This window comes from Hetaerina americana, unplaced genomic scaffold, assembly GCF_022747635.1.
Source record: "Hetaerina americana unplaced genomic scaffold, ioHetAmer1.1.p SCAF_4, whole genome shotgun sequence".
Classification (NCBI taxonomy): domain Eukaryota; kingdom Metazoa; phylum Arthropoda; class Insecta; order Odonata; family Calopterygidae; genus Hetaerina; species Hetaerina americana.
In genome coordinates this window covers 12576647-12602513 of record NW_027286985.1, presented here as the reverse complement: position 1 = coordinate 12602513, position 25867 = coordinate 12576647, and the positions used below count along the sequence as shown (strand labels likewise).

Sequence of the window (25867 nt, the reverse complement as noted above, 5' to 3'; positions counted from 1 at the left end):
CGCATCCGCTCCCGGGAAGCTGTGCGAATTTATCACACTGTTCCTAAACCTGTGTCTAACCGGGATATAATCTAGCTGATACCTTTCTGAGTCACCTGGCATTTTCCATGTATACCTGCGTCTTTTGTGGTGTCTAAACCAAGTGTTGGTGATGACTAGCCCCTGTCTCCTGCAGAACTCAACTGCTTTCTCCCCGCGGTCATTCCTCGTGCCTAAGCCGAAGTCCCCGACCTTATCACCATCTCTTACTTCGCCTGCCGTCGCATTCCAATCCTCCATCACTATCAAATGTTTCCCTGCGGGAACATACGCTATTATGTCCTCTAACTGATCGTATATATACCTGTATATCCTATCGACCGCTTCTTCCTTTTGGTTGCTCGGTGGCATGTATACCTGAATAATAACCAAGTTCGTCGGTTTTGCTTTTATCTCTACTAGTAATAATCTACGAGGGTCATCCGGAAAGTAGTACCCGTTCGTGCCGCATGAAGTGCTGACGACGCGAGTAGCCGCTGGACGAGGTCAGATAGCTTCAGTGGCTTGTCTGCCTTCTCTGAGCCAAGTTGCGTGACGCTAGCATTGCCTGTGTTGTTTCTGTGATTGTTTACAATGTTTAAAAAAATTGAGAACGCCGCCAGTTGTGAAGTGAGGGCAGTGATTAAATTCCTCAATGCAAGAAACGTTCGCCCATGTGATATTCATCGCCAATTAAAGGAGGTGTATGGAGACAATGTAATGGACGAGTCGTCTGTTCGGCGGTGGTGTCGCAACTTCAACATGGGGAGGGGGAACACACACGACGATGAGCGTTCGGGGAGACCGTCTGTCATTACAGACCAACTGGTGAGCTCAGTTGACGAATTCGTGAGGAACGATCGGCGCGTCACAATTGATGACATCTGTGAGCATTTTCCCAATGTTTCTCGAACAATTGTTCATGAAATTGTTAAACACCATCTGCATTATGCAAAAATTTGTGCAAGATGGGTCCCTCGCGTATCTCAATGAGCTGGCGGCGAAGGACTATGCAGCAGGAATACAGAAACTTGTCACACGTTATGACAAATGCCTTAATTTGCTTGGAGATTATGTTGAGAAGTAGTTTAAAGTATCCTCTTTCAAATAAAATTTTTTATGTTTGTTAATATTTACTTTTGTGTCTTTATTTCACGAACGGGTACTACTTTCCGGATGACCCTCGTATCAGTTACCTGCTCTATGTTGACTACGCTTCTTCCTACGTCTTCATTTAATACTATGGCAACCCCTCGTTGGCTCTTATCCCCGCCGCTGTTTATTATTCTATACTGATTACTCCAGTAATCCCCGCTATCCTTCCATCTCACCTCGCATAGACCTAAAATGTCTATTTTTCCCCTTTCCATCTCTCACTTAATATTCTCCAGTTTCCTTGTCCCCATCATCTTCCTAACATTCCACGGTCCTATTCTAGCTAATGTGGTCTTCTTCTCCTGCGTATTCTGTCCTGATGCTGCCGGTTTTCCCTTGCAAGGGTTTCGTGGGATGACGACCGCGGAAGCCTTGCCTCCCCCGCTGCCGGGCACGATACACGGCCGATTGGGCGGAGCCCCGTAGTTGTCAGGACACAAAATCTCTATAGTGACCATCATATTTAAATAGGGAATAATAATTGCGGTGGTTTCCCGTTGCTTCCTCAATAGTTTTTTTAACGTGACACCATCACTTACTGGCCGCCCCTCTGGGGTCAGACGCCATTGCAGCCGCCTCACTGAGGAACAGACGCTGCGTGGACTACCTTTCGTCTGGCTCCTAACCTTCGATCTATCTGGCATGGGTGACCCTACCAGGAGCAATTATTATAACTCCCACCAGCTCAGCTCTAGGGGTCATCGGAACGCACAAGCCCTTCCACCATTTTATATATATATGATTTCGTCGAAGTAACACGGAAGTGTAGAGTAAAAAACTTGGACAGCAAAAAACAATATAAGAACACATAAAAAGAACACTTGCACGTTATTTCTTGATAATTTCGATGGAATTTAGCTCCATCTTCATAGGAAGAAACAGAAGTACTTCTGTTTCTTCTGAGTACTTCTGTTTCTTCCGATGAAGATGTAGCTAAATTCCGTCGAAATTATCAAGAAATAACGTGTAAGTGTTCTTTTTATGTGTTCTTATATTATTTGTTGCTGTCCATGTTTATATATATATATATATATATATATATATGCTTTTATATATATATATATATATATATACGAGGGTCATCCGGAAAGTAGTACCCGTTCGTGAAATAAAGACACAAAAGTAAATATTAACAAACATAAAAAATTTTATTTGAAAGAGGATACTTTAAACTACTTCTCAACATAATCTCCAAGCAAATTAAGGCATTTGTCATAACGTGTGACAAGTTTCTGTATTCCTGCTGCATAGTCCTTCGCCGCCAGCTCATTGAGATACGCGAGGGACCCATCTTGCACAAATTTTTGCATAATGCAGATGGTGTTTAACAATTTCATGAACAATTGTTCGAGAAACATTGGGAAAATGCTCACAGATGTCATCAATTGTGACGCGCCGATCGTTCCTCACGAATTCGTCAACTGAGCTCACCAGTTGGTCTGTAATGACAGACGGTCTCCCCGAACGCTCATCGTCGTGTGTGTTCCCCCTCCCCATGTTGAAGTTGCGACACCACCGCCGAACAGACGACTCGTCCATTACATTGTCTCCATACACCTCCTTTAATTGGCGATGAATATCACATGGGCGAACGTTTCTTGCATTGAGGAATTTAATCACTGCCCTCACTTCACAACTGGCGGCGTTCTCAATTTTTTTAAACATTGTAAACAATCACAGAAACAACACAGGCAATGCTAGCGTCACGCAACTTGGCTCAGAGAAGGCAGACAAGCCACTGAAGCTATCTGACCTCGTCCAGCGGCTACTCGCGTCGTCAGCACTTCATGCGGCACGAACGGGCACTACTTTCCGGATGACCCTCGTATATATATATGTTTATATATACATCTATATATGTATTACCATAAACACAGTAATCAACCCCCGACGGCGCGTGAAATACATCGGGGCCGGGGGGGCGGTTCCTTTCTCTGTGCCGGTAATGGTTTCCGAGGAAGATCTGGTACCCGAAAAATAACATAACTTGGGTGGAGCTGCAGGTGCACAGAGAGGCTTGCCTGGGAATTGAACCAGGAATATTGGCCTTCCGGTCAGTAGTCCAACTCTCTACCCCTGGACTACCGCGACCCACATATATTTATCATCAGTATAGTTTAGGGTCGCAAATATCAGTATCTTTAACGACACGAATTGAATAATTTTATATGTTAAGTATCCAAGAATTTAACTTTCCTAGATAGACTAAATTAGCATAAAATGTGGCATCTTTTGGCCTGGAAACGTATGGGAGATAGCAACAAAATCTGTTTGATATTTTATTCGGTGAAATGCGATTCAAAATTTTGGTCTGGATTGATCGTGATTTGCTTTCCGTTTAAAAAAAATTAATGTAAATTACAACGGGAATAAAACTTTTAAATGTCGAAAATGTTCGAATATTCTTCTGATATCTGCAGCGATTTAAGAATTTATCGTATTATCTTGCGCAATCTTCTTGCTTTAAATGCTTATTACGTTGAATGAAAATGGATATTCGATGATCAGGAGAAAGGGATTGGAAAATCTTTGAAGATTGCAAATTATTATACCAAAAATAGAATTACGAGTCTACGTGGGTTGGAAATTGTGAAAAGAAGAGTGGGGGATCATTTAATCGTTCCTTGATCGCGGCATTGTATGATAACCGGGGGTTATTTTAGGAATTATCAGTACTTTCCTAATGGCATGATTTTTTCGTGCCGAACAGATTTCACAGCAAATACTATATACCTCTGGAATTATTCACCATAAAAACGACGCAAAAGAACAACTTCAACATTTTTTTGAGTTTAAGCCACACTAAATCCATCGCACTTCATTTTTGGAGATGGGAGAGCAAACAACGCAATTAAAATGGGATGTTGAAGACTAACAGAGGGGAGAAAGTTAGGCAAACGACGAAAGGGCAGGAACAGGATAGAGGACCATCCCGTCCAACTCTAAGGGAGGAAGTAAGTGCTCAGAGATGAAGAGGGATCTGATGTAGAGTAGGATGTTGGATTTTGTGTTTTGTTAGGAGTCACAAAATATTTAATTGGTAGTTGTGTCCATCCAAAATCCAAAACCTACTTTAACCGGTAGATTACTTAATAATAATAATAGTAATAGTATATAATTTATACTTTACTATATATGACCATACCTAATCTAAGAAGTGACAATAGTTTGTATTGAAATAGAAATGAATGATATGATTGTAATCATCCCTTCCGGTTACATAGATGTAATGCATGTGGTATGCACATTGATGGAGCAGTGAAACTATATTCTCCCGAGAATCCCTTCCACGGTACTTTCGCGGGCCGGACCACATGGTCATTGGGCGATATCGTCCCCTCCTTTATGCTACACTAAGCCGAGCATTGAAACTCAATGAACAGCAACTCATCTCATCCATAACAATGAAATCTTGGCGGTATGAATCAAGAGGAAATCACCTCATGAAGTTACGAGATGTGAAAAATTAACCCGCAAAAGCTTCGAGTGCCCTAAGTTCCCTCAAAAGCACGAGCCCGTCGCATGCAAGACCCCACTCTTGTTTTTTGGCTACCGTTTAACCGTTAGGCGCTAATGACCTCAGCTGTTGACGCGCCTCCGAACAATACAATGCGATACAATATTAGAGGCGCGCCACCTTGGAATCGGGGTTGGTAACGAGACTCCGATTATCGCACGAATCCCTCTTGCGGTGTGATGGCGTCGAATTTGGCGCTCGGGACACCCTCCCTCCCCTTGCCCCTATGATCGATTCCACCGAGGAACACGCTATTACGGCCGAGACCACTGCGTCTTAACTCTTCCGTGTCACGTAAAGCCCTCTTCGATCCGACCGCGATCCTGGGTGTGGAAAACACCAAAATCAAGCGGAGCAAATCGACGGGGGATGTAAAAAAAAATAAACACCCGAATTAGCTACTTTCCACCTGATTCGACTCGGGGAGAAACATGGCATATGATGAAGCGACGAGTGAATAACAGATTGATACGATCGACAGGTCCAGGAAATGACAAACAAGACATTGAAGACAGTCAAGATATGACAGCGGAAGAGTGCTTTGAGTTCACCACTATCCACAATCTTGACATTACCTGTTGAAATGCTGGACGTTTCCCTTCGGGACGAGTTTTAACTGATATCAACCATAGATATGCTTTTGTGGTCGATCTTACGATTCAGCGATTTATTGAAAAGGTAATTTAGTTCAGGCTTCAAGAACTTGCCGTGGAAGGATCGTTTCTAAACCCTTATTCAGCGATGGTAATGACACTCTTTCCCTTTAGACCTACGGGAACATGCTATTGGCCACAAATTATGAGCCTTCAACTTGTCTACAAGCAGAATTTTAGAATCAAATGGGACGCGTGAAGTATTCAGACTTAGTGATTTAGAGAATACGTTAAAAAGTCTCTGTTGCAGGGAGCACTAAGAACCGTATCATTCATTCGTTAATTTCCGCAATTAATGCTTAACAATCCTAGCATTGGCTTGCTGTAGGTATCAATTCAGATATCCGAGTCTTCCAATAACCTTTTTGCTTCCTCATAGGTCATTACATTTACGTACTCCATCCTATGACGTAATCAATTCATCCTACTCCTATCACTATTACTCTGGCGGTCATCACATGGCCGTTGTGCCATCGAGTTTATCTCTTCGCGTACCGGGAAATAATCGAGAATTTTATGAGCCGAATAAAAAAACTAAGGTCGAATTCTCTTCTCCACGGTTAAAAGTCCTCGTTTGGAAATGCTCCTTCGCGTTGACTCAATAAAGCGGCATTGCCTTCGGTTGTTACACCCAAGCAAATTACGTGGCAGGGAAGAGAAACTCTCAGCTATCCACACGAGCGGCTTGTCATTATTTTAGTAAGTGGCGTCGACTGGTGGCGATTTTTCTGGCTCTTTATTTTTTTATAATGGCACGCTAGCACCCTTTTACCAAGCTCACCCGGTGATTTATCCACTCGCCTCCCTCAAAAAGGTTTTCAACGCCCCTGGCGCTTTTATATCTGATTTCGCCGGATCCCCGTGAAGGAGCGGCTCCAATGGCAGTGGGTGTGATTTGGAATCACGCCGCCAGGGGGAACTATAGCACGCGGCAGCGCCCTCTACAATTGTTGTCGGGTGACCTTTATCACCTTCAATTTTTCGCACGCCTTTTTCCAGGGAATCCGTTCTCTTTTCTCTCTGGGAGTCTTTCGCCCACGTTTCTATTTCTTCTGCGGGGTGGAGGCTGAAAAACAATTGCTATTTATAAATTAATTTTAGCAGATGAATTTGTAACGATGTGGCGAGGAGAAGTAACTACAGTAAAAGGTTAATTGGGGGACGTTTCCCATAGACTGTGGATTATACCGTGAAACTGTGAAGCAAGCAACACCTAGACGTGTAGTGTTTCTCCAAAGAATCAAGCTCCTAGAGAGAGTGTCTTATCACATTAAGGAAAAATGTTTACAAGAAGTTCGACATTTGTTTAAAGCTTTTCCCTAGCGTATTTCTTCTTCAAAAGTAATATAAAATTTCCACGCAATAATTGCGACTACGACACATGTGGGAGAAATGAAGTTAGACAGTGGGGAGAATTAGGAATGTTTTAATCAATGCCAACTTCCCTATCAATCATTTTAGTTTCGTTCAACTGCCTCAAGCAAACCTTAATTTTAATGGATTTCGACGCAAAGCAATACAATCTGATGAGCAATTTTAAACTACTGCCATTTTCTGCGACATAGCATGAGATAACAATTTAAACACTGTAAATTCAGTTGTGCGACAGTTATCTTAGAGATTTAAGGGGACGTGCGCGCGTGAGCAATTTATGTTCCCCGTGAGAAGGGGAAAGAAGCTGAAAGTGGTATGAGTCTTGTTCATAATGGCTGAGTACGCGGAACGCGATAATAAAGCGTTGCATAAACAAGAGTGTGGAATCGGTATCCGCTTCCGCCTTTGCCTTTTTTTTTAAACCTCCTCCCTCTCCTTATGTCTGGGCACATTTTTTCCACCTCTAAAATAACGGGATTTTATTTGGGCGGTTTTACGCTTTGGGTATTGATAAATTTGGTGACATTTCAAACGTAATGTCATTTTGGGTGTTATAAATTTCGAGTAGTGCATGAAAACTATGTTAAATCATCGTGGGGTCCTACAGTAAAAATTAAACTCCGTTCCGTCAATTCTCTGCCTTTTTACATGCTGCTCCAAATGCAACGCCAAACTGCAATTTTTCTCTCCTCTCTTTAGGAATCTATTCTTAGTCACTGTCATCCATCCCTTCCTTGTGGAGAGTGACTCTCGAGCTGACATATTTTTTCCAATACTCTTGCTACCATACCCAACTATATGTGTTGTGATGAAATTTTCGTGAATATGTCTCCGTCAGTTCAATTTTAAACCTCCATACATTACCGCTCAGCGTATTCTTTATATTTATCAATTATATTATTAGTATTCTATCAGTTGTGGTAGACTTTGAATGGATACTGCTTAAAAAAATCTAAAAAAATTGCATTTACTCGCCTCCTCTAGACGAAAAGCGCATCCTAGCATCGAAAATCGTGGCACTGCAGTAAGTATTCAATTCCGCGTACTTCTTTCCTCCCTTCATTCCGTCCCACATGCCTATCCTATTCCTACCCCTTCCTCGTTTGACCAACGTTTTCTCCTCTATCACAGTCTTCAGCATCCCATCGCTAAAAAAAAAGCCTCTGAATCCATCTTCCCTGCCTTTTTTTAATTTCACCCAACAATCCCCTCTCCTACCCTGCCATTCCCAGTACTTCCTCATTTGCTTCCCTTACCGTCCACTTCACCTTTCCCATCCTTCTCAACATCTCAAAAGCTTCCAATCCATGCCCATGATTTGTGCTGAATTGAAAATCCTGCTGAAACCGGAAATTGTGGCACTACACAATCACATCCATTTTACTTGCGATTTATCTTTATCCCACTTATCTCACACTGATCCTGAGCATGACAGCGATTTTAATTCGTTGACTGCAACCATTCCAGAGATTGTCTTGCTAATGATTTACTATTCACAAATCTTATTTAGACTGCTCCCCTTCTCCCCGCCTCCCCTTCCTATCCCGAGCCCTCCTAATGCGTATCTCACCGTTTCCTGGAACTTTCAAAAGTACGGGAGATGACAACCTTTCCTTACTCCCAATCCTTTTATTTTGAATCCCTACTCTCAAACTTGGTATCCTAACTGTTACAGACGTTTGGAAGAAGAAAATTGAAATAACACCCTAAAAAACGTACTCATCATGTTTGTCAAAGGCTTCAAGATACCCACTGCTCGCCCTTTTTTTATATTGTTTGAAATTTTCCTCAATAAGAGCACATTTTTTATCTCTAAATGTCCGAGCAAATTTTTTATTTCCATCTATTTTTCTTTATTAGAATTGTTATAGCAATCCAACTCGACGAAAACATATAGGGGAGCTGAGGCTCGCCTAGCGTGTTGGTGAAGTATCCAGTAATCTGAAAATCGAGAATATCATAAGAACAGATCCCATAGTGAATGTGACAATGAATTTGTTATATAACGGTCGAATAGGAGTTTCGGTTGCTGCAGTGTGATGAGAATTTTTTCTTCTCTCGTCTTAACGGGATGAAAAGAGGTCGGCTAGAGAAGAAAACTCAATGATAATAATGGTCATCAGGGCGACTCAAACGCGTTGTATCAGCACCAAAGTGGAAAATTAAAAGTATTGTGTGTGCTATTTCACATGTTTTATAATACGCGCTCGGTCGGCCAATTTAACGCACGGCTGATTTTTCTCGATAAATGGATAATATTTGAGAATGAATGATGAAAAAAATAAGCATAAAAGAGTTCAAATGTGAAAGGCATTAAACTCAAGAGAGAGTTCCGCTGTGAAATTTCGATTGAGAACAAATTAAAACCTAAATATTTGGTTAGTATAAATATCCACCGTTAAACATAGATGTGTTCGAGATGTACGATGCGCATGCATTGTAGGATAGGTGTGATGCCAAGAGAAGTGAATGCACTTATCCTTCTGTAAGCCGCCGCCGATGTATTATTTTTGGGTCAATAGTTCCATAGGGAGGCGTGGCTAGCTTCAGTAGGGTTGACTACGGGATCGAGGGGGTAGCTAACTGCATTAAAATGAAAGTGGTTGTGTTTATTTGAAAAAGATGGGAGAATGATTACACAATTAGTACAAGTAGCGAAATTTCCGGAAAATTGCATACTTTAGAATATATTTGACCGAATGTTTACGAAAGATGGTATGATAAATAAAGAGATAAAACAGGCGTGCGGATGCAAGGAAAAATCTTTTCGGGAGTAATTGGATTATATAGAAAAAATTAATATTTGTCTGAGGCAGCAAAAATGGCTTTGTGTGAGAGTGCTTTACGAGAATTACGAGGGTATGTCAATGAATAAGTCGCAGAAATCAGCAAGGTAAACGCAGGAGGTGTATCAAATATTTCATTGGGAACACTGGAAATATCCACCGTACATTCCCGATTTAGCCCCCAGTGGTTTAAATTTGTTCGGGCCCATAAAAATTCATTTGGATGGCCGACGTTTTGAAAATGACGACACCGTAGACCGTGGAGGTTACTCGTTCGCTACGATTACAAACAAAAGACTTCTTTGCTGCCGGTTATGTAGGAGTTGTAAAGCAATGAAATACGTGTCTGGATATATATAGGGCGAATATGTAGAAAAGAGAAATAAATTTCAGGAAATTACTTTGATTATTATTGTTTCTATCCGGTTTTGCCTTACTCTTGTATTTTATAGAAATCGCTTGAACTCGGATAGTAATTAATTCCGAATAAATGTAGTGGGAGTGGGATAGTCTAGGCGGGGGTGGGCTAAGACAGGAGAGGTATTACGTATTATAAGTGAGTGGAAAATCTTGATTGCTTGCACCAGAACGAGGCAAATAGGAAGGAGGTGCGCTACGCTGGTACTTTGGTATTGCTGAAAGAATGTTAGAGAGCAAAATCACCACAGAAATATATGAATGAATGGGAGAGGAATATATTGAATGAGAGGTAAGGTTTGAAAGAGAAAGGCATGAGTCTATCTGATCGAAGAGACCCTCAAGATGAGGAATATTTCAAGTTTCAGAGACAGAAGAGCATGTATGAAACAAAATATGAATGTGGTAGAGAAAGAGGTTTGCAAAGTCAGGATGGTGTGGAAAAAATTAGTAAAAGGGAATAATATATCTGCGGTTATTTAAATTCTGACTTTTTGACTTCATATTTATCGGATAGAGCGAAATACGCGGAAGTTCATGCATGAGTGCAATGAATGTGTAAAATCACCTCTGATGAGAAACGGTATTAAAACACCTCATGTGCATAGCAAAAATTGTAGTATTTCGACCGGAGCATTAGAAAAGTTAAAAATTGGCTTAATCCAGAAAATAAATGTTAAATATTTTAACTTTTGTGCCAAACTATTCATAAATACGATGTACCGAAAATTTCGAGTCACTACCAACCCAATTTGTACGCACTTTTGTAAAATTGTAAGTTTTGATATAATTGCCAGTCATTTGCGGTTATAGAGAGAATTATTAAGGGAGGATACAACGCTCTTAAGATTATTATCATTTCAGAGGGGAATTCATCAACTAATTGATGCAAATATTAGCATCTCCACTGCATGACTCATGATGACGCTTGGCTCCAGTCCCAGTCAAGGCTTAAATGGATGAAGGGACCATATGGTTTCAATTTCGCCCGAATAAAGCCGTTTATCTATCTATTCCTCCATTTCATGTTACACCCCTGGTTTTTTTATTTCTACCGTTATTTGGGATATGTAATGAGAGAAACCAAGCAATTGCCCATTTTCTATCCTATGGAAATTCTCAAGCAACGATCCAAGCCTATCGAGGACCACAGTTGAACATTTATTTCTATTCCACTCGGAGATTAATAGTTTGCACGTGCTTCCGAAGCACTCATCTGACATTTAATGAGCCTCCAAAACTAATTTTTTTAAATAAAAAATATGTGTTGGGTATTTTTTATTCTTCTCGGTTAAACGTTGAGTAGGAGTGCCTCACTGAAATTGATCGAAAAATAACTGAGCACAAAGAATTTCGATTCGACACACGATAGGAGGACCGGACACGAGGCCAATGTCTCCTCATTAATGCGATTTTCACCAACGCTCTCCATGATATCTTCTTATCTTTGAGTACGTTAATGAGTCAACCAATGATAGCTTCGAGAACTCCATCAGAATTCAAGCATCTGGGCAGGGGAGTCCAGGTCTTTCTCTGTGCTGCCTGCAGTTCCCGAGAATGTTCTGGCATACATTAAATCACACAAGGGTTTCACTGAGCTTGTCCAAAGGCATTTCCCGGATTTTTTCTCAGAATCTTCCCAATCTTGACAGAGCACTAAGTTGCTCACTAAGCTGCCCCCAAGATCATATCCTTTGATTGGAAAAATTAATTTTTCCGGAATGAAAAATTCCCTCGGGGTAAAAAAGCGCTTAATTTGTCACATGATTAGAAAAGGCTTTGTGTGCAAAAAATGGAAATAAAAGAGCCACTCACCGGTAGTGGTATTTTAACAACGTCCTTTTTAGATTTTTCGAAGCAATGAAATTTACCAAGGGCAACATTTCTGCCAGCCTTTTAAAATGTAGGGAAAGAAAATCAGGCTAGGACTGAATATGAAATATCTTTGTACGTCAAAGTACAGAAGTATTGTTGGTGAAAGAAGTAGGTAGTATGTGTTATCGCCCTCAAAACTTTATGGAAAAGAAGTACACTTAAATGGTGTCAACAATTACTTAGGAGCTAGTCTACATCAGAAGAACGAGAATAATAAATACTTAAAGCTATAGATTTTTCTATTAATCGAATGCGTAATAATAATTACGCTCCAGTTTTGCACGCATACAATAGGATTGCGTTAACTCATAAATTCTAATTGTTTCTTGGAGGGATCTTACGTAAGGATTATAAGATCTGATATATGGATAGAAAATTTCGCTCTCCACAAAGTTCTCTCAATTGAATCTCTGATGCATCAACCTATAGCACTCCAGACTATTCCAAACCTGAGTAATCATAGTTATGACAAAACTGAAAAAAGTGTTGCACTCGCATCTGGCATTCGATAACCATTCAGTGCAGTATTTTCGGACCAGTGCAGGACGGCCTTATCTCAGTGTAGTCGTTCGACCTGCTATTGATCAGAATAATAGAAGGAAGACAGAATGCTTCTCAAAACTGAGGCATTCTTCTGGACGCCACCAGAGAAACCGAAGGTGGTCCATGACAAAAAAATGGCTTAATTTATAATTCTTGTAATTAAGTTTTGGTAAGTTATTAGTCAAAACCATATTTTTATCCGTTAGCACCGTCATATTCAGCTCTATAAATGTCTCATACTTATTCTTGAGATCCAAATTTAACTGTTCTCTTTCTCCCTCCAATCTTCGCGCTTTGACATTCCCTCAAATATGAAAACAATATCATCGTAAATCGCCTCAATGCGTAGATCATCTCCATATACTGTTATGTGATTTTTCTGGGCACCTGATAATCCTGGTAAACTACACGCGTCACAGGCAAGGAACTGTCCTTCTCCTACACTGATATACGAGGGTAATTTGAAAAGTCCTCGGAATGGAATAGAAATAAACGACTTACTTCATTGAAACATTTTATTTTCAATGTCATCTTCCAGTTCACTAATGCACTTGGTCCAGCAATGTTCCAATGTCTTTATCCCATTTCGAATACTAGATTCTTTCAGGCCTGCAAAATACCAGTCTACTTCGGCTATTAGTTCTTTATTTGAAGAGAATATCCGTCCACGGAGGAAAATTATGAGTTTGAGGAAGATATGAAAATCTGAAGGAGCCAAATCAGGCATATGAGGCAACAATTCGTATCTCAGTTCACGTATTTTTTCCATAGCAACGACACTTAAGTGTGGGCATGCAATGTCTTGATGAAATTTGACTTTCTTCCTTATAAAACCTGGCCTTTTTGCGTGTATCTTTTTCTGTAGTTGGCCCTCTAGCATTTTCCAGTAGTTTTTTGACCGTTTAGAAGATAATCTCTCAGTAGAATCGATTTCGCATCCCAGAAAACTGAAGCCATCACATTTCCTGGTTGACTGAATTGCCTTTGCTTCTTTTGGTGGTGGTGATTCAACATACTCCCACTGCTTTGACTGCTGTTTTGTCTCTGTGGTATAGCAGTGGAACCAAGTTTCACCTGTGGTCACAAACCGGCGAAGAAACTCTTTTTGCGGTCTCTTAAAACGGGTCAAACATTGTTTGGAAATACCCATCGCGATGTGTTTGGGATCCTGCGTCGAGTCGTGGCACCCATCTAGGATCTCACCCATTTATAAAGGTAATTTTCTCATATCCAATTCCACTATTGAAATGTGATATTAGCCATTTAGATGACATCTGTACAGCTTCAGCGATTTTTCGCACTTTCAGTCGACGATCCTGAATGACGACTTTATGCACTTTTGCAATAAAATCAGGGCTGGTGGCATATTTTGGCCGACCACTACGAGGATCATCATCTAAGCTCTCCTGAACAAACTTGAACTCGTTTGTCCACTCAGCAACAGTTGAATATGAAGGAGCTGAGTCCCCCAGAGAGCGCTGATATTCGGAATTCATTCTCTTTGCTTTCATTCCTTTCTTTACGAAATACAGATATTTAATCACTGTTCGAATCTCAATTATTTCCATCTTCACAAATCACTACACGGGAACAAAAACAGAGAGGCGCCCGCACCACAGATCCCAGAGCGGTAACGCGTTACTTGTTTACACATTAAGGATTATCTATTACTACGCGGAAAACTCATTGGGCTAGCGCTGATATGGTGGTGATTCCGAGAACCTTTCAAACTACCCTCGTATTTGGTTTGTCATAAGGCTTAGAATGAGTTGATTCCTGCCTTCACTACTAAAACAACTTTTTAATAATTGTTGTGTTTTTGAATGCGGATATGGAATTTAAATCCGTGCAGTAAATAATTCTTCTTATTGTTTTACACTTGAATTTCATTTAAGCTCTTTTCACTCTAAAGAAAAAGGAATTTCGTATCAAATTTAACTGTTAAATACGATGGATTAAAACCTCCTTGGATGTATGCCTAGAATATAGTCGGTTGCTATCGCCATACATATAGAAAAAACGGAATATACACAGGTAGCTTAGCATTCAAACTGAGTGGATTTCAAAAATTACGAGGTCTGTTCAAAACGTATCGCGAATTTTGAATTTTCGCGGGTTACGTACATTTGATTTTTCGATTTTTTGTGGCGTTATGTTGGTACTTAGTAGGTCTCGCACTTATGCCGAAAAGTTCGACCGTTTTGAATGATCAGTCAATTGTTCACGGCTGTTTTGCTTGGACGTGTTTTGGCTTGTCTTCGATTTTTGTCTGCTCCAAAAAATGAATCCAATGTTTTGTGAAAAACGAAATTTTGGGCGCGGGCGCATTCCGAATGTTGGCTGTGGCATATGGAGACGCTGCCTTGGACCGAAGCAACGTTTATCGGTGGTACAAAATGTTCCCAGAGGGACGAGAAGATGTGAACGACGAAGAGCCCGAGGGGGAAGCCCGAGCACGTCAACAACAGACGAAAACATTGGTGAAGTGAAGAAAATAGCATTGGACAATCGTCGAATCACCGTTAGAGAAGTTGCTGAGGACCTAAACATATCGATTGGCTCGTGCCATTCGATTTTTACCGATGATTTGGGTATGACACGGGTCGCCGCGAAATTCGTACAATTAAGCTTTTGCAAGGAGGAGGGAGATTTTGACCTGGACGTTAACTAGAAATAATAAGAAAGGAGTAGTGAAAATTTTGATACGGAGCTTATATTTGTAGGTTGTGGAAACATGGTCGTTGAAGCAAGACGATAGACGTGGATAAAAGGTTTTTGAAGTTAGATAGAGGAGAAGGATAGAAAAGGTAAAATGGACAGCTATAAATGCCAATGTAAAAGTATTAAGCATGGTGACCGGGGTGGAGCGAAGGTGTTTGGGAGAAATCCAAAGGAGTTTAGAAAGGTGGCTGTAGACGTTTTGATAGGTGATGGGATGCTGAAGAAAGTGATAGGAGGGAAGACGTAGTCAAGCGAGGAGATGATTGGGAAAAGATAGGCATGTTGGACAATATGAAGGGTGATAATAAGTATTTGGAGAACAGCTTATTGTGTTTGGGGTGTCAGGTTGCGTCTTGTTAGATGAAGCTAAGAGATGGTGCAATAGTCAGCCTGGGTCCATCAAAAATCGAACCTAAACGAAAGATTACCAAACAATAATGATAATATTTACCGCCAAATTCCAGCAGGATTTTACCCTGCAGAGTTATTAAATCATAAGAATAAATTGCCTCGCTTTCTATTCTCTGTTAAATTGTGTGGAAATGCTCTAATCATTTAGGATCGCTCGTTTTCAAAAAAATCAAAGAGCGGTCCTTTTTATTCAACTCAGTTATTACCAATTATTCACGGAATGACACAAGAAAACTATAAATTTGTTTTTTAAATGTATTTATTATATTTAGTAATGAAAGATGTAGTGCAATGATACCTGCACTACTTGAAAAACAACCCTTGTGCAAATGCGAGCATGTCTTCTTGTTTAAATTCCGCGGCTCGCTTTTCGAATGAAACTTTCGCTGAAGCAATCACTTCTCAACAAATTTAATCTCAATTAGAAGACGAAAATAAGTGTCGGATTAACGTTTTTATGTCGGATATAATGTTCTAAATTTTATGGAAAAGGTTTTAAGAAATTTAAACCAATATTTTCGTTATTCTTGTGGTATCGGCGTTGATCATTGGAGATTATTATTACGTCATGTGATGAATGTGACTCAAAATTTTGATATCGCGAAATTGATTTCATTCACACATTTCTACTCTATGATTTGGTTATGCATAGCTATAACGAATAGCCGTCCGTTCCACAACCTTCCGAGCGTGAATTGGGCGAGATGGCTGGAAGAAGGGTGCTTACACAGTGAGATCACGTCCAACGCCTATTTCATTAAATTCACGACCGTGTGTGTGCGCTTGAGGTAGAAGTGACCAGGAGGATTGGTGAGCATGAGAAGGGGACATTAGCGGCAATGGAGAGGGGGAGAGAGAGGGCGGGGGTGTGGAGGTCAGTGATTAGATTGCGAGGAGGTTAAGGAGGTTGTGTGGAAGGCGTGTTAAGTGAGGGTTGGCGCTGAGGCCACGGTAGCTGTATCCAGGTTGCGCGGTAGTCGGGGGAAGGGGGGGGGGGGGAGTTTTTGAAAAACGGGCAAAACCAGAGCCGGGAGAGCGAGAGAGATGGAGGGAAATTGTTGAGAAGGTGAAAGAAGTGGACGGAGGTGCGGAAAGGCTGAAGTTACGGAAGGAAATCGGAAGTGAGAAATTAGGAAGATGAGTGCGAGGCAAGGGGAAGGAGGGCTATTTCGGCCAAATAGAGAAAGCCATTTATTACAGATTAAGAAAAGTGATGTTTGCTGTAGGACACACAATTCCTCACCAAGTTTTCCTCGTAGACGATTGCAATAGGCATTCGCACGCTAACGAAGGTCGAGGGTTCGAGTCCCATCTTGGGTATTATTTCGGTGGAAATCCTGCTGGTTTAGCTCCTGCGACGCACGATGAAAATCGAAGCGCTCTGGGAATCCCATGGGAACTAGCGCGCACAGGGGCTTCAGCAATGGAAATAAGACACACCCCGGGTCCCCTGTGCGTGGCTTAGCCCTTAATCCCAAGGAGGATGGAAGATGCTGCTCCGTTTTAGTTGGTAACTATATCGCTCAAGGAACAAAGTTTAGGAAACTACATCAGATTTCGAAAAGTTTTTAATCTACTCCGTTCAGTCACGTAATTGCAAATTTATATCACTAAATAATGAACCGTTGAAATCAACACACATACCTAACCTTCCACTCTTCCATGGCTCAACGTTCAGTGAAGTGAAAACAATTTGCAAAAAAACCCTTTACAGCTCAAGGAAATATTATTGAAATTAGTCAGTATTGCTTCTATTATTTGAGGTTTTCTCATTTATAATTGGTGGCTGATTGCTTCAACTGTTAATAAATACTAATTTCTAATTATTTTTCGTTGCCTTTTTCTTCGTGGGCAATCATACCCCTTTCCTCGACTGTGGTGAGTTGAAGGATAACATGTAAATGTATGTATTTTATTGAATGGCCAATTGCTGAGACTTGACGGAATAAGTTATATTAAGCACAGCGGCTGATTTCCTATGCCATTTATCATATAGAGAAAAGGTGTTAGTCTTCTTAAACAATTTAAAGTATTTGGAATGTACTAATACTCATTGTTTGGCCACCTGAGTTGTTTTTTATGCAACCAATCATTAAAAGTGGTGAGGCCCTTGTTACTATAGATTAAGTTGAAAACTAATAAGCTCAAAATTGTTGCTTGCAGATTACTCGACTGAAGATAGCAAGCAACCCTTTTGCCAAAGGTTTCCGTGAAGCATCGAGAAACAGGTGAGTGATTCTTCTTCGCTTATCGAAATAATTTTCATGGTGCATTGTTACGTACTTAAGGGATGGTAAGAGCTGTCACATACGAAAATATTCTAATGTGTTCTTCGTTCACAAGATTACTTAAGAATGATAATAATCGACTGAGTTGCATTCCCGTCTAACATAAAAGTAACGCGAGTAAATAATCCGGAGAGGATAGTTGGAATAGAATACTCCCCAGAAGATTTTTCCTAGTTTAAAGGAAACAATTGGAGGAGGATTCCTAAAAATATTTCCCCAAACTTCTTTAAAGCATTTCCCATAAAAATCAATTTTTCGCTCAAAATCTAGTGAGTTTCGAAAGGTTTTGCAAAAGATGTTCTAGATCTTGATCCTACCCTTCTCCGCCAGTGCGATAGACTGCTCCCTGTCCGTCGAAAATGTTTTCTACGTCAGTGGTTTCATTATTTGTTTTTTTTGTCTATTGTTATTCCTCACTGATGCTGATGCTGTAAATTTAAATCTAACTTTACGACTGACGCAAAACCATGTTGCGAGATTACCTAATCACTGTCCATATACATAAAAGCGTGAAGCTTAGAAAATGATAGTTCACCATCATGCATATCAACTGAGTGGCAGGAAGCAGTTAAACGTTGAAGCAGTAATTTCACTGAAAACTTCTGTTGCTCTGATATATCGTTGGTCATTACATTAAAGTCCTCTGAGGATGAAATTAAGGTGTATTAAAGTTTTGAAGCGAATTAACGTCGAAAGGGGAAGATATAATCGGGCATTTAAAATGTTGCCGTCGAGCATTGATTTTCAGTAAATCCCATACCGTTCTCCCGCTCCAAAAAGAAGTTATCCTATGAGCGCAAGAAATTAGGATTTCATCGCTTATTTTGCCCTCATTTTTCGGTTTCCATTTTTAAAGAAAACTTCCATTGTGCACGCTACTTGAAGATTTTTAGAGCATCTAAATTACCATGGGTACTCAGATTAAGTAGGACTCCCCCCTTCTGCCCATGTCCTGCAATGCTATCTTAATTCAATCGACACGGTAATGCACCGACTCCTCTATTGGGGAACCCAAAAACTTTATCTTATGATCAATGGGGACCATACCGACTGATTTAGCATGAAATCCCTCCTTCCCGCCTCTCCCCATTCTCTCTTAGAAAACTTTCCTTTCCAATTTAGGAAGGCACCTGTTTTTCTCCCGATAGGCAGGGATAATGTGGAAAAAACGATTCAAAATTCTCAGAAAGATAAAAATAAAAATTCATTCTGGGTTTCGGAATTAGTTTTCGTCTCCACCTTAAAAAACTTTGCCTCCTCCGCGATCACATCGCTGTCCTTTTCAGACAAACCGTGACACGCAAAGCTGTCGTTCTTATTTATTCCCTCCAATCCCTGCATGACACCGAGGCGATATAATAGTCGCCGTTAAGTATTTTTCGGGCGCAATAAATAGTACTATGTTCTTATGAATGGAAATGAAGTCAGCGGGTCTCGGACGGAGGGGGACGTTGCGCGGGATAGCACCAAACTTATTAAAAGCGCGCCTTTAAAAATAATTCAGATTGGTGGGAACCCAGGAAGCAACCGAGCAATCTGAACAAAATATCTAAATGAGTGACACGAACGAGAAAATGGGATTGTGTTGTAATGATCTGTCGTGCCAGTTACCTGAGTGTTAGTGCGTCCAACACGCTAAAGTTGGGATGGGTACGACCCAAGTCAAGCCCGGGAGCGAAAGTGTATATTTGAAAAGCTGCCATCCTGCACGACTCATTTCATGATTATATCGTCGGAAATATCATTATTTTTCACAAAGCAGTAGACTTGACTTTCGAGGTAAGGCCAAACAGCAGATGATCCCTAATGGATGAAAAGCGAGGTTCTTGCACCGTCTATTCCCTTCGTCAACGGGCAGGCGCACATTGACGGCGAGGGCAGATGTCCGCAAAACAGAATTCTGCCAATAAAATTCCTCCTCGTGCTCTTTCCAGGCTTTAGTTGCAAACTATGTTCTACATGGGGTGTCACCATTGATCGAAATTTCCTAGACCCTCGAGAACTACATTCTTACCGAAGCCTGACTTTTGTTCCAAAAATAAACAAACAAATATCACATAATTCCCAATGTTTTGATGTATGATTTATATTCTTTTAGGATTTTTTATGTAAGTTCTTCTTAATATTATACGAGTATATTGAAAAACTCATTGGAATTATTATTGAAAATTGCTGATAAGTGCTAGTGAGGAGGCCACTTTTAAAATATTAATGCTTACACTTCACATTGACTTGTAATGTACACCTAGATAAAATGTGGCTTGTGATAGGTGCATGTTGATTCTAGATAAATATTATGAAATAAAAATAAAAATGGGCTTCACCACTGATACTCCAATTTGATTGAGCACCTTTAGACAGGGTTATTTTTGTTTTCCCCTGGACTAAATACTACCTTGATCAAAAAGTTCCCGGAATAACCACCGTGTGGCGCTCCCATCGTTCCGATTTGAGTTCTGTTTTTTTTTGTTAAATTGGTACATCTGTTGTTGATATTCCCTTTAAATCTTAGTGTCATAACTTGACATTTGCAAAAGTTACGTAGCCAAGAGTACATCTATCTCTGTGTGTGTTGGCGATTTTTTACAATTTCAGAAATGGATTTAAATTTGCAACAACGAACTTGTATTAAATTTTGCGTAAAAAACGGATTTAGTGGCGCACGGACGTTGGAAATGTTGGAAAAGTGTTTCGGCAACGATTCTCTAAAAAAACGGTCGTTTACCAGTGGCACGAGCGGTTCAGAAGTGGTCGTGAGTCATCGAAGATGATGAACGCAGTGGCAGACCATCGACATCGAAAGTCGGTGAAAAAATTGATAAAGTAAAAGAAATGTTGGTCAATAACCGCAAATTAACCATCAGAGAAATAGCGGAGGACTTGAACATTGCCTATGGATCCGCCCAAGACATTGTGGTTAATGATTTGGGTTTCCGTCGTGTAGCAGCCAAAAGACCTCAATTTCATGCAAAAAAGAGACCGTGTTGACGTCGCAAAAGACATGATTTGCGAGGCTGAATCCGATCCCACATTCATCAAAAGGATCATTACTGGAGACGAGACGTGGGTTTATGAGTACGACACGCAATCCAGACATCAGGCAAGTGAATGGCGTTCACCAAATGAGCCGAGACCAAAAAAACCACGTCGTTTTCAGTCAAAAAAGAAGGCAATGCTGACGGTTTTCATGGATTACAACGGTGTAGTGCATCATGAACTTTTGCCAGAAGGCCAGACAGTAAACAAAGAGTATTATTTGGGCGTTATGAGACGTTTGCGTGAAGCAATTCGCCGAAAGAGACCAGAAATGTGGGCAGAAAACTCGTGGATTTTGCACCATGATAACGCACCGTCGCACAGTGCTATCATTATTCGTAATTTTTTGACGAAAAATGCAACAAATACCATCCAACAGCCACCGAATTCACCTGATTTGGCTCCCTGTGACTTCTTTCTGTTCAATCGAGTTAAAAAACCATTACGGGGAACGCGTTTTAGCAGCCGAGAGGAAGTAATGGAAAAATCGCAGGAAGCACTGATGGACATACCGAAAACCGAATATAAAAAATGTTTCGAGGATTGGATCAAGCGCTGGCATAAGTGTGTTGCAGTCGATGGGGATTACTTTGAAGGGGACAATATAGATTTAGATGAATAAACTTGTATTTTTAATTTTCTGAATAAATTCCGGGAAATTTTTGATCAAGGTAGTATGTCTGAATAAATTTCATTCAATAACTGTATTTTCATGTTTAATTCTCTCCTATTTCTATACATGTGTCTTTAATTAAAACTCTTCCATTGTTTCTATAACAATACTCCATCTTATGCCACTCAAAGCCCCACATTTACCAAGGCCTTCATATGAATTCAGAACTTCAACTTTACACATATTTCAATAAGGCTTACATTAGGCCACATTAATCCCCTACTTCATCCAAAGATTAGTACAATCTGATGGCAACAGACTAACAAGCTTTATCATCTCTAAATGTAATTGGCTGATTCAGTTCGCATGACACCTCCCTCTACCACTGCCATCCCTCCCCAGCTTATCACTGCTTAATCAAATTATCCATCCACTATTGTCATTAATATTATTATTGATATTCTATTAGCTAGGGTAGGTATTGGATGGACTCTGACTAAAAATGCACAAAAATATATTTACTCATCTACCCTAACAAAAGGTACTATGTGAAATCGGGCACTTGAGTGAGCTACTCTTCAATTCCACATGGTTCTTTCCTCCTTTCATTCTGTCCAACTGTGCCTATGCCTATCCTATTCCTACGCCTTCCTTGCTGGTCAACGTTCTTCCTTCTATCAGTCTTCAACATCCCATCGTCAATAAAAACGTCTTGAAACCATCATTCCTTCCTCCTATTTACTTATCCCAACAATCCTCTCTCCTTCCCCACCATGCCCAGCACTTCCTTGTTTTTTTTTTCCTTTCTGTCCTATTCACTTCACCTTCTCCATCCTTCTCCACACCCACGTTTCAAAAGCCTCCGATCTATGCCTATCATCCCATTTCAATGGCCATGTTTCCGTGCTGTACATAACTACGCTCCATATCAAAGTTTTATCAAGCCTTTTCTTAACATCCTTACTCAACGTCCCTGTAAGCAATTCCCTCCTCCTTAAGAAAACTTCCTTGTCTAATTCACTTTCCTTCCTAATATCCTTACTGCTTTGAACTTTATGGTCCAAAACACTTCCGAGATAGGTAAATTGTTCCACCAGCTCTAGTACTTGCCCTCCTATTCTAACATTATACTTAGCCTTTCTCTGTTTGGAAAATTGAATAACTTTGTATTATTTCATTTTGAGCTGGGGCTTGTTTTATTTACATTTACTCTCATCCCATGCCAATTGCACTAATCTTCCAATGCACCCAGCAGAGTTTTGCAACCTCTTGGCTGACTGACACACTACAGCTTGGTCATCCACAAATCCATCTGATTTTATGAATACCTCTATCATTTTTATTCTTACCTCCTGTTATTCCCATGTCTCTTTTTACCATTTCCTATACATATATGTTGAAAAGTACAGGTGATAATGGACATCCCAGCCTTACTCCTCTTCTGAACCCTGCCCATCTGGATTCTTCATCCACCACTCACAAGCGTACGGTCTGTGACATGTACAGATCATGGATTAGTGTTCTATCAATCCAAGACTCCAATTTTCTGTAATACACTCATTAATTCTGCCCAGTGTACTCAATCGAATGCCTTTTTGAAATTCATGCGACAGACAAATACAGCCTGATGTATTCTATGTTCCTCCTCAAGAATATAAGAAATGAAAATAATATTAATACTATATTATTCCTCTATGTATTTGTATTTTTGATAATTTAAAATTGGAATTAACCATAAAATGGATCAATGGGTTCAAAATACATCACTTCTTTGAAAGACAATTCCTGGTTCTTGCCAAAATAATCTTGCCATTTCTGATGAATCTGTTATTTCAAGTCTTTAAATCTATTTACAGGGATGTCTTAGAGGAATGCAGGCAGGGGCCAATGGCCTTTCCATCCCCACCACCACCAATGTCCCTACATTGCACTCATTTTTCAGATGCCCAGCATCGACTTCAACTCCCACCACCTCAAGTTTCAGGGTTTCCCTCACCCAGGTAAGATTTACAATATTGTAATTATCAACTTTGATAGTCAAACATTTGTAGAGTGGAATCAATAAAAATTTCTTTCATCTGTTAATTTTGTTCACATCAATATGTATATGTATTAATGCCTGAATGGATAAATGTAGTTTGGGCTTATTTAATGACCTCGAGGTATGCATCATTTGTTCAAAAAACTCTGCGTTTTGTTTGGAAAAGGGTCGATTCAGAAATGACAAAGGATTTCTGTACCATCTAAGAGGATTTCCTTACTACAAAAGATGCATAATTAATGTGAAGTAAAATACATGCATATTCTTTCAGTGAATGTTGAGCTACAAGGTGCTATGTAGGGCTCCAATATAAGTACCACACCAAGTACTTGGTAACCACTAAGGAGTGCCTTCCTCCAGGCTCCCATGACTTGATTACCACACACTTAAGCCCAAATTTCCATCTCTCCATGACAATTAGGTTTAGAAGATTCTGATGCTTCATTAAAGTACCTTATATTTAACAGGTCATTTCAGTTTTGACTATCCCGTAATTGTCATTCATATTCAGTAAATAGTACAATGCACTGTAATAACAACCATAACATTTTTTGTTATGTACCAAATTCTAAAAAATAAAACGACTACTCTTCAATCTAGAGAAGGCTGAGAAAAACTGTTTCAGTAGATGGGGAACAGAATATTTTCATTCAACATGGAAATATCACTCTCCCTCAGAAAGAGATGATATTCTTTCTGAGTCTTTGACATAAGCTAAAAATAATTTACAAGGTTAGGCTGAAAACTAATGCACACATGCTTGTAGACCACAAACAAAATGACCTTCAGAAGCACTCCTAATGGCATGTGGAAATAACATTCCCCCTCAACATGCATGCACAGGTTTGAGGTCATTTCGTTCATCCAGTATATTTTGAGAAGCGGAAGTATAGAGATGTGTTCTAGTCCTATGTCAACGCAAGTTAAACAGCATGTTGTTGTCGAATTTTTAACAGCTGAAAAAGTGACTCTTACTGAGATTCATCGTCATTTAAAGGCTGTTTATGGTGACGATGCTGTTGAAAGTTCTGGTTGCTGTTGTGATGCTGTTGATAGATAGATAGGTACTGTAATTTGATGGGTCGCAAAATTTCGTGGTTGTGAGTGAGAATAAGTTCAAAAGACAACCATCCACAAAAAAACTTCTTTTGACTGTGTTTTGGGATGAGACCGATTTTTTGGAACAAGGGACAATGGTAAATTCTTCTCAGTACATACAGACCTTTAAACATCTCCAATGTCGAGTTTGTCATGTTAAAGGCAGCCTGGTGCCATAAATCTTGCAACATGACAATGCTCATTCACACACCTCGGGCACAACTGGAGAGGCTCTGCAAAACCTGAAAATTGAACCGATAAAAAGTCAGAAGAGTTTTTCAGTGACGAAATGAAAAAACTTGTTATACGCTGGGAAAAATGTGTTAGCCTTAACGGTGACTATGTTGAAAAATAAATGTATGATTTTGAAACTTAAGACTTGCACTTCAATGTACTTTTTGCCCAATCTTGCTATTTGTTTTTAATTGTGGTCTACAAGTGTATGTGCATTTGTTTTCAGCCTATCCTCGTACCATCAAATTACCAGTAGAAAAGAAAAAAAAGTCACTGTTTGAATTTCTATCCATGAACTCCTTAATTAAAAATGTTTCCCATGATAATTATCTCAACTATGTCAAGTTATATTTAGAAAATTATAAGAGCTATCTATGGTTTATCATAATAGTAACATGTTGAATATCATGAATATTTTTAATGGAGTTAGTTAAATCATGAAGCTCAAAAAATATTTTATGAAAAAAGCAATTGAACAAATATTCCCAAATACTCGACGATAAATATCTAATTAAATTCTTCCAATTTCTTTTCAGTGATTATCAGTATTACTGCTCAAGGCTTCCACTCACCATGCCAGTGAAGTTTGTTGTTCCACCACAAGGTGCTATGTCATATGATGGCATCATCAGGCATCCTCGGGGAGTCAGTCTCTATGGTGAAGGGCCACTGGAAGGGTGGCCTTCATCTCAACCCCTTTTACATCCCACCTCAATCCATGAAATGTCGCCCCCTCCACATTGCATGCTGAATAACCTCTCACACTATGGCCATCTACCAGCAGATGTAATAGACCTATCCAAGTTGAAGTGAAAAAGAAAGGATTTAAAGGACAGGATGACTAGCTTCTGCCAAACTTGCTCAATGTTTGGACTACAACCAATGATTGTGAACAAATATGCAATGGCATTTAAAAACCTACTCATTGGCAGTGAAACCCATGCAGCATATTTTAATCTATTATATATTCTAAACATCGAATTAATGCACCAGAAGGGAGTATATGCAGTTCCACAATGAGCATGTAAGATAGCGAGAGAAATAATTTCAGTCATCATAGTCATGAATTAGCCATAACAATACTTTT

The 25867-nt window shown here is 39.9% G+C and overlaps 1 protein-coding gene across 1 annotated transcript in view; it reads left to right on the top strand.

Annotated features, from left to right (window-relative positions):
• Positions 1-25593, top strand: part of LOC139692071 (T-box transcription factor TBX18-like) — a 130929-nt gene extending 105336 nt beyond the window's left edge. The window contains exons 8-10 of the mRNA XM_071590102.1: positions 17634-17698; positions 23264-23407; positions 25317-25593. Of these exons, the coding sequence (XP_071446203.1) occupies positions 17634-17698; positions 23264-23407; positions 25317-25593 (486 nt within the window). The remainder of the gene's footprint in view (positions 1-17633; positions 17699-23263; positions 23408-25316) is intronic.
• The last annotated feature ends 274 nt before the right edge of the window (positions 25594-25867 follow it).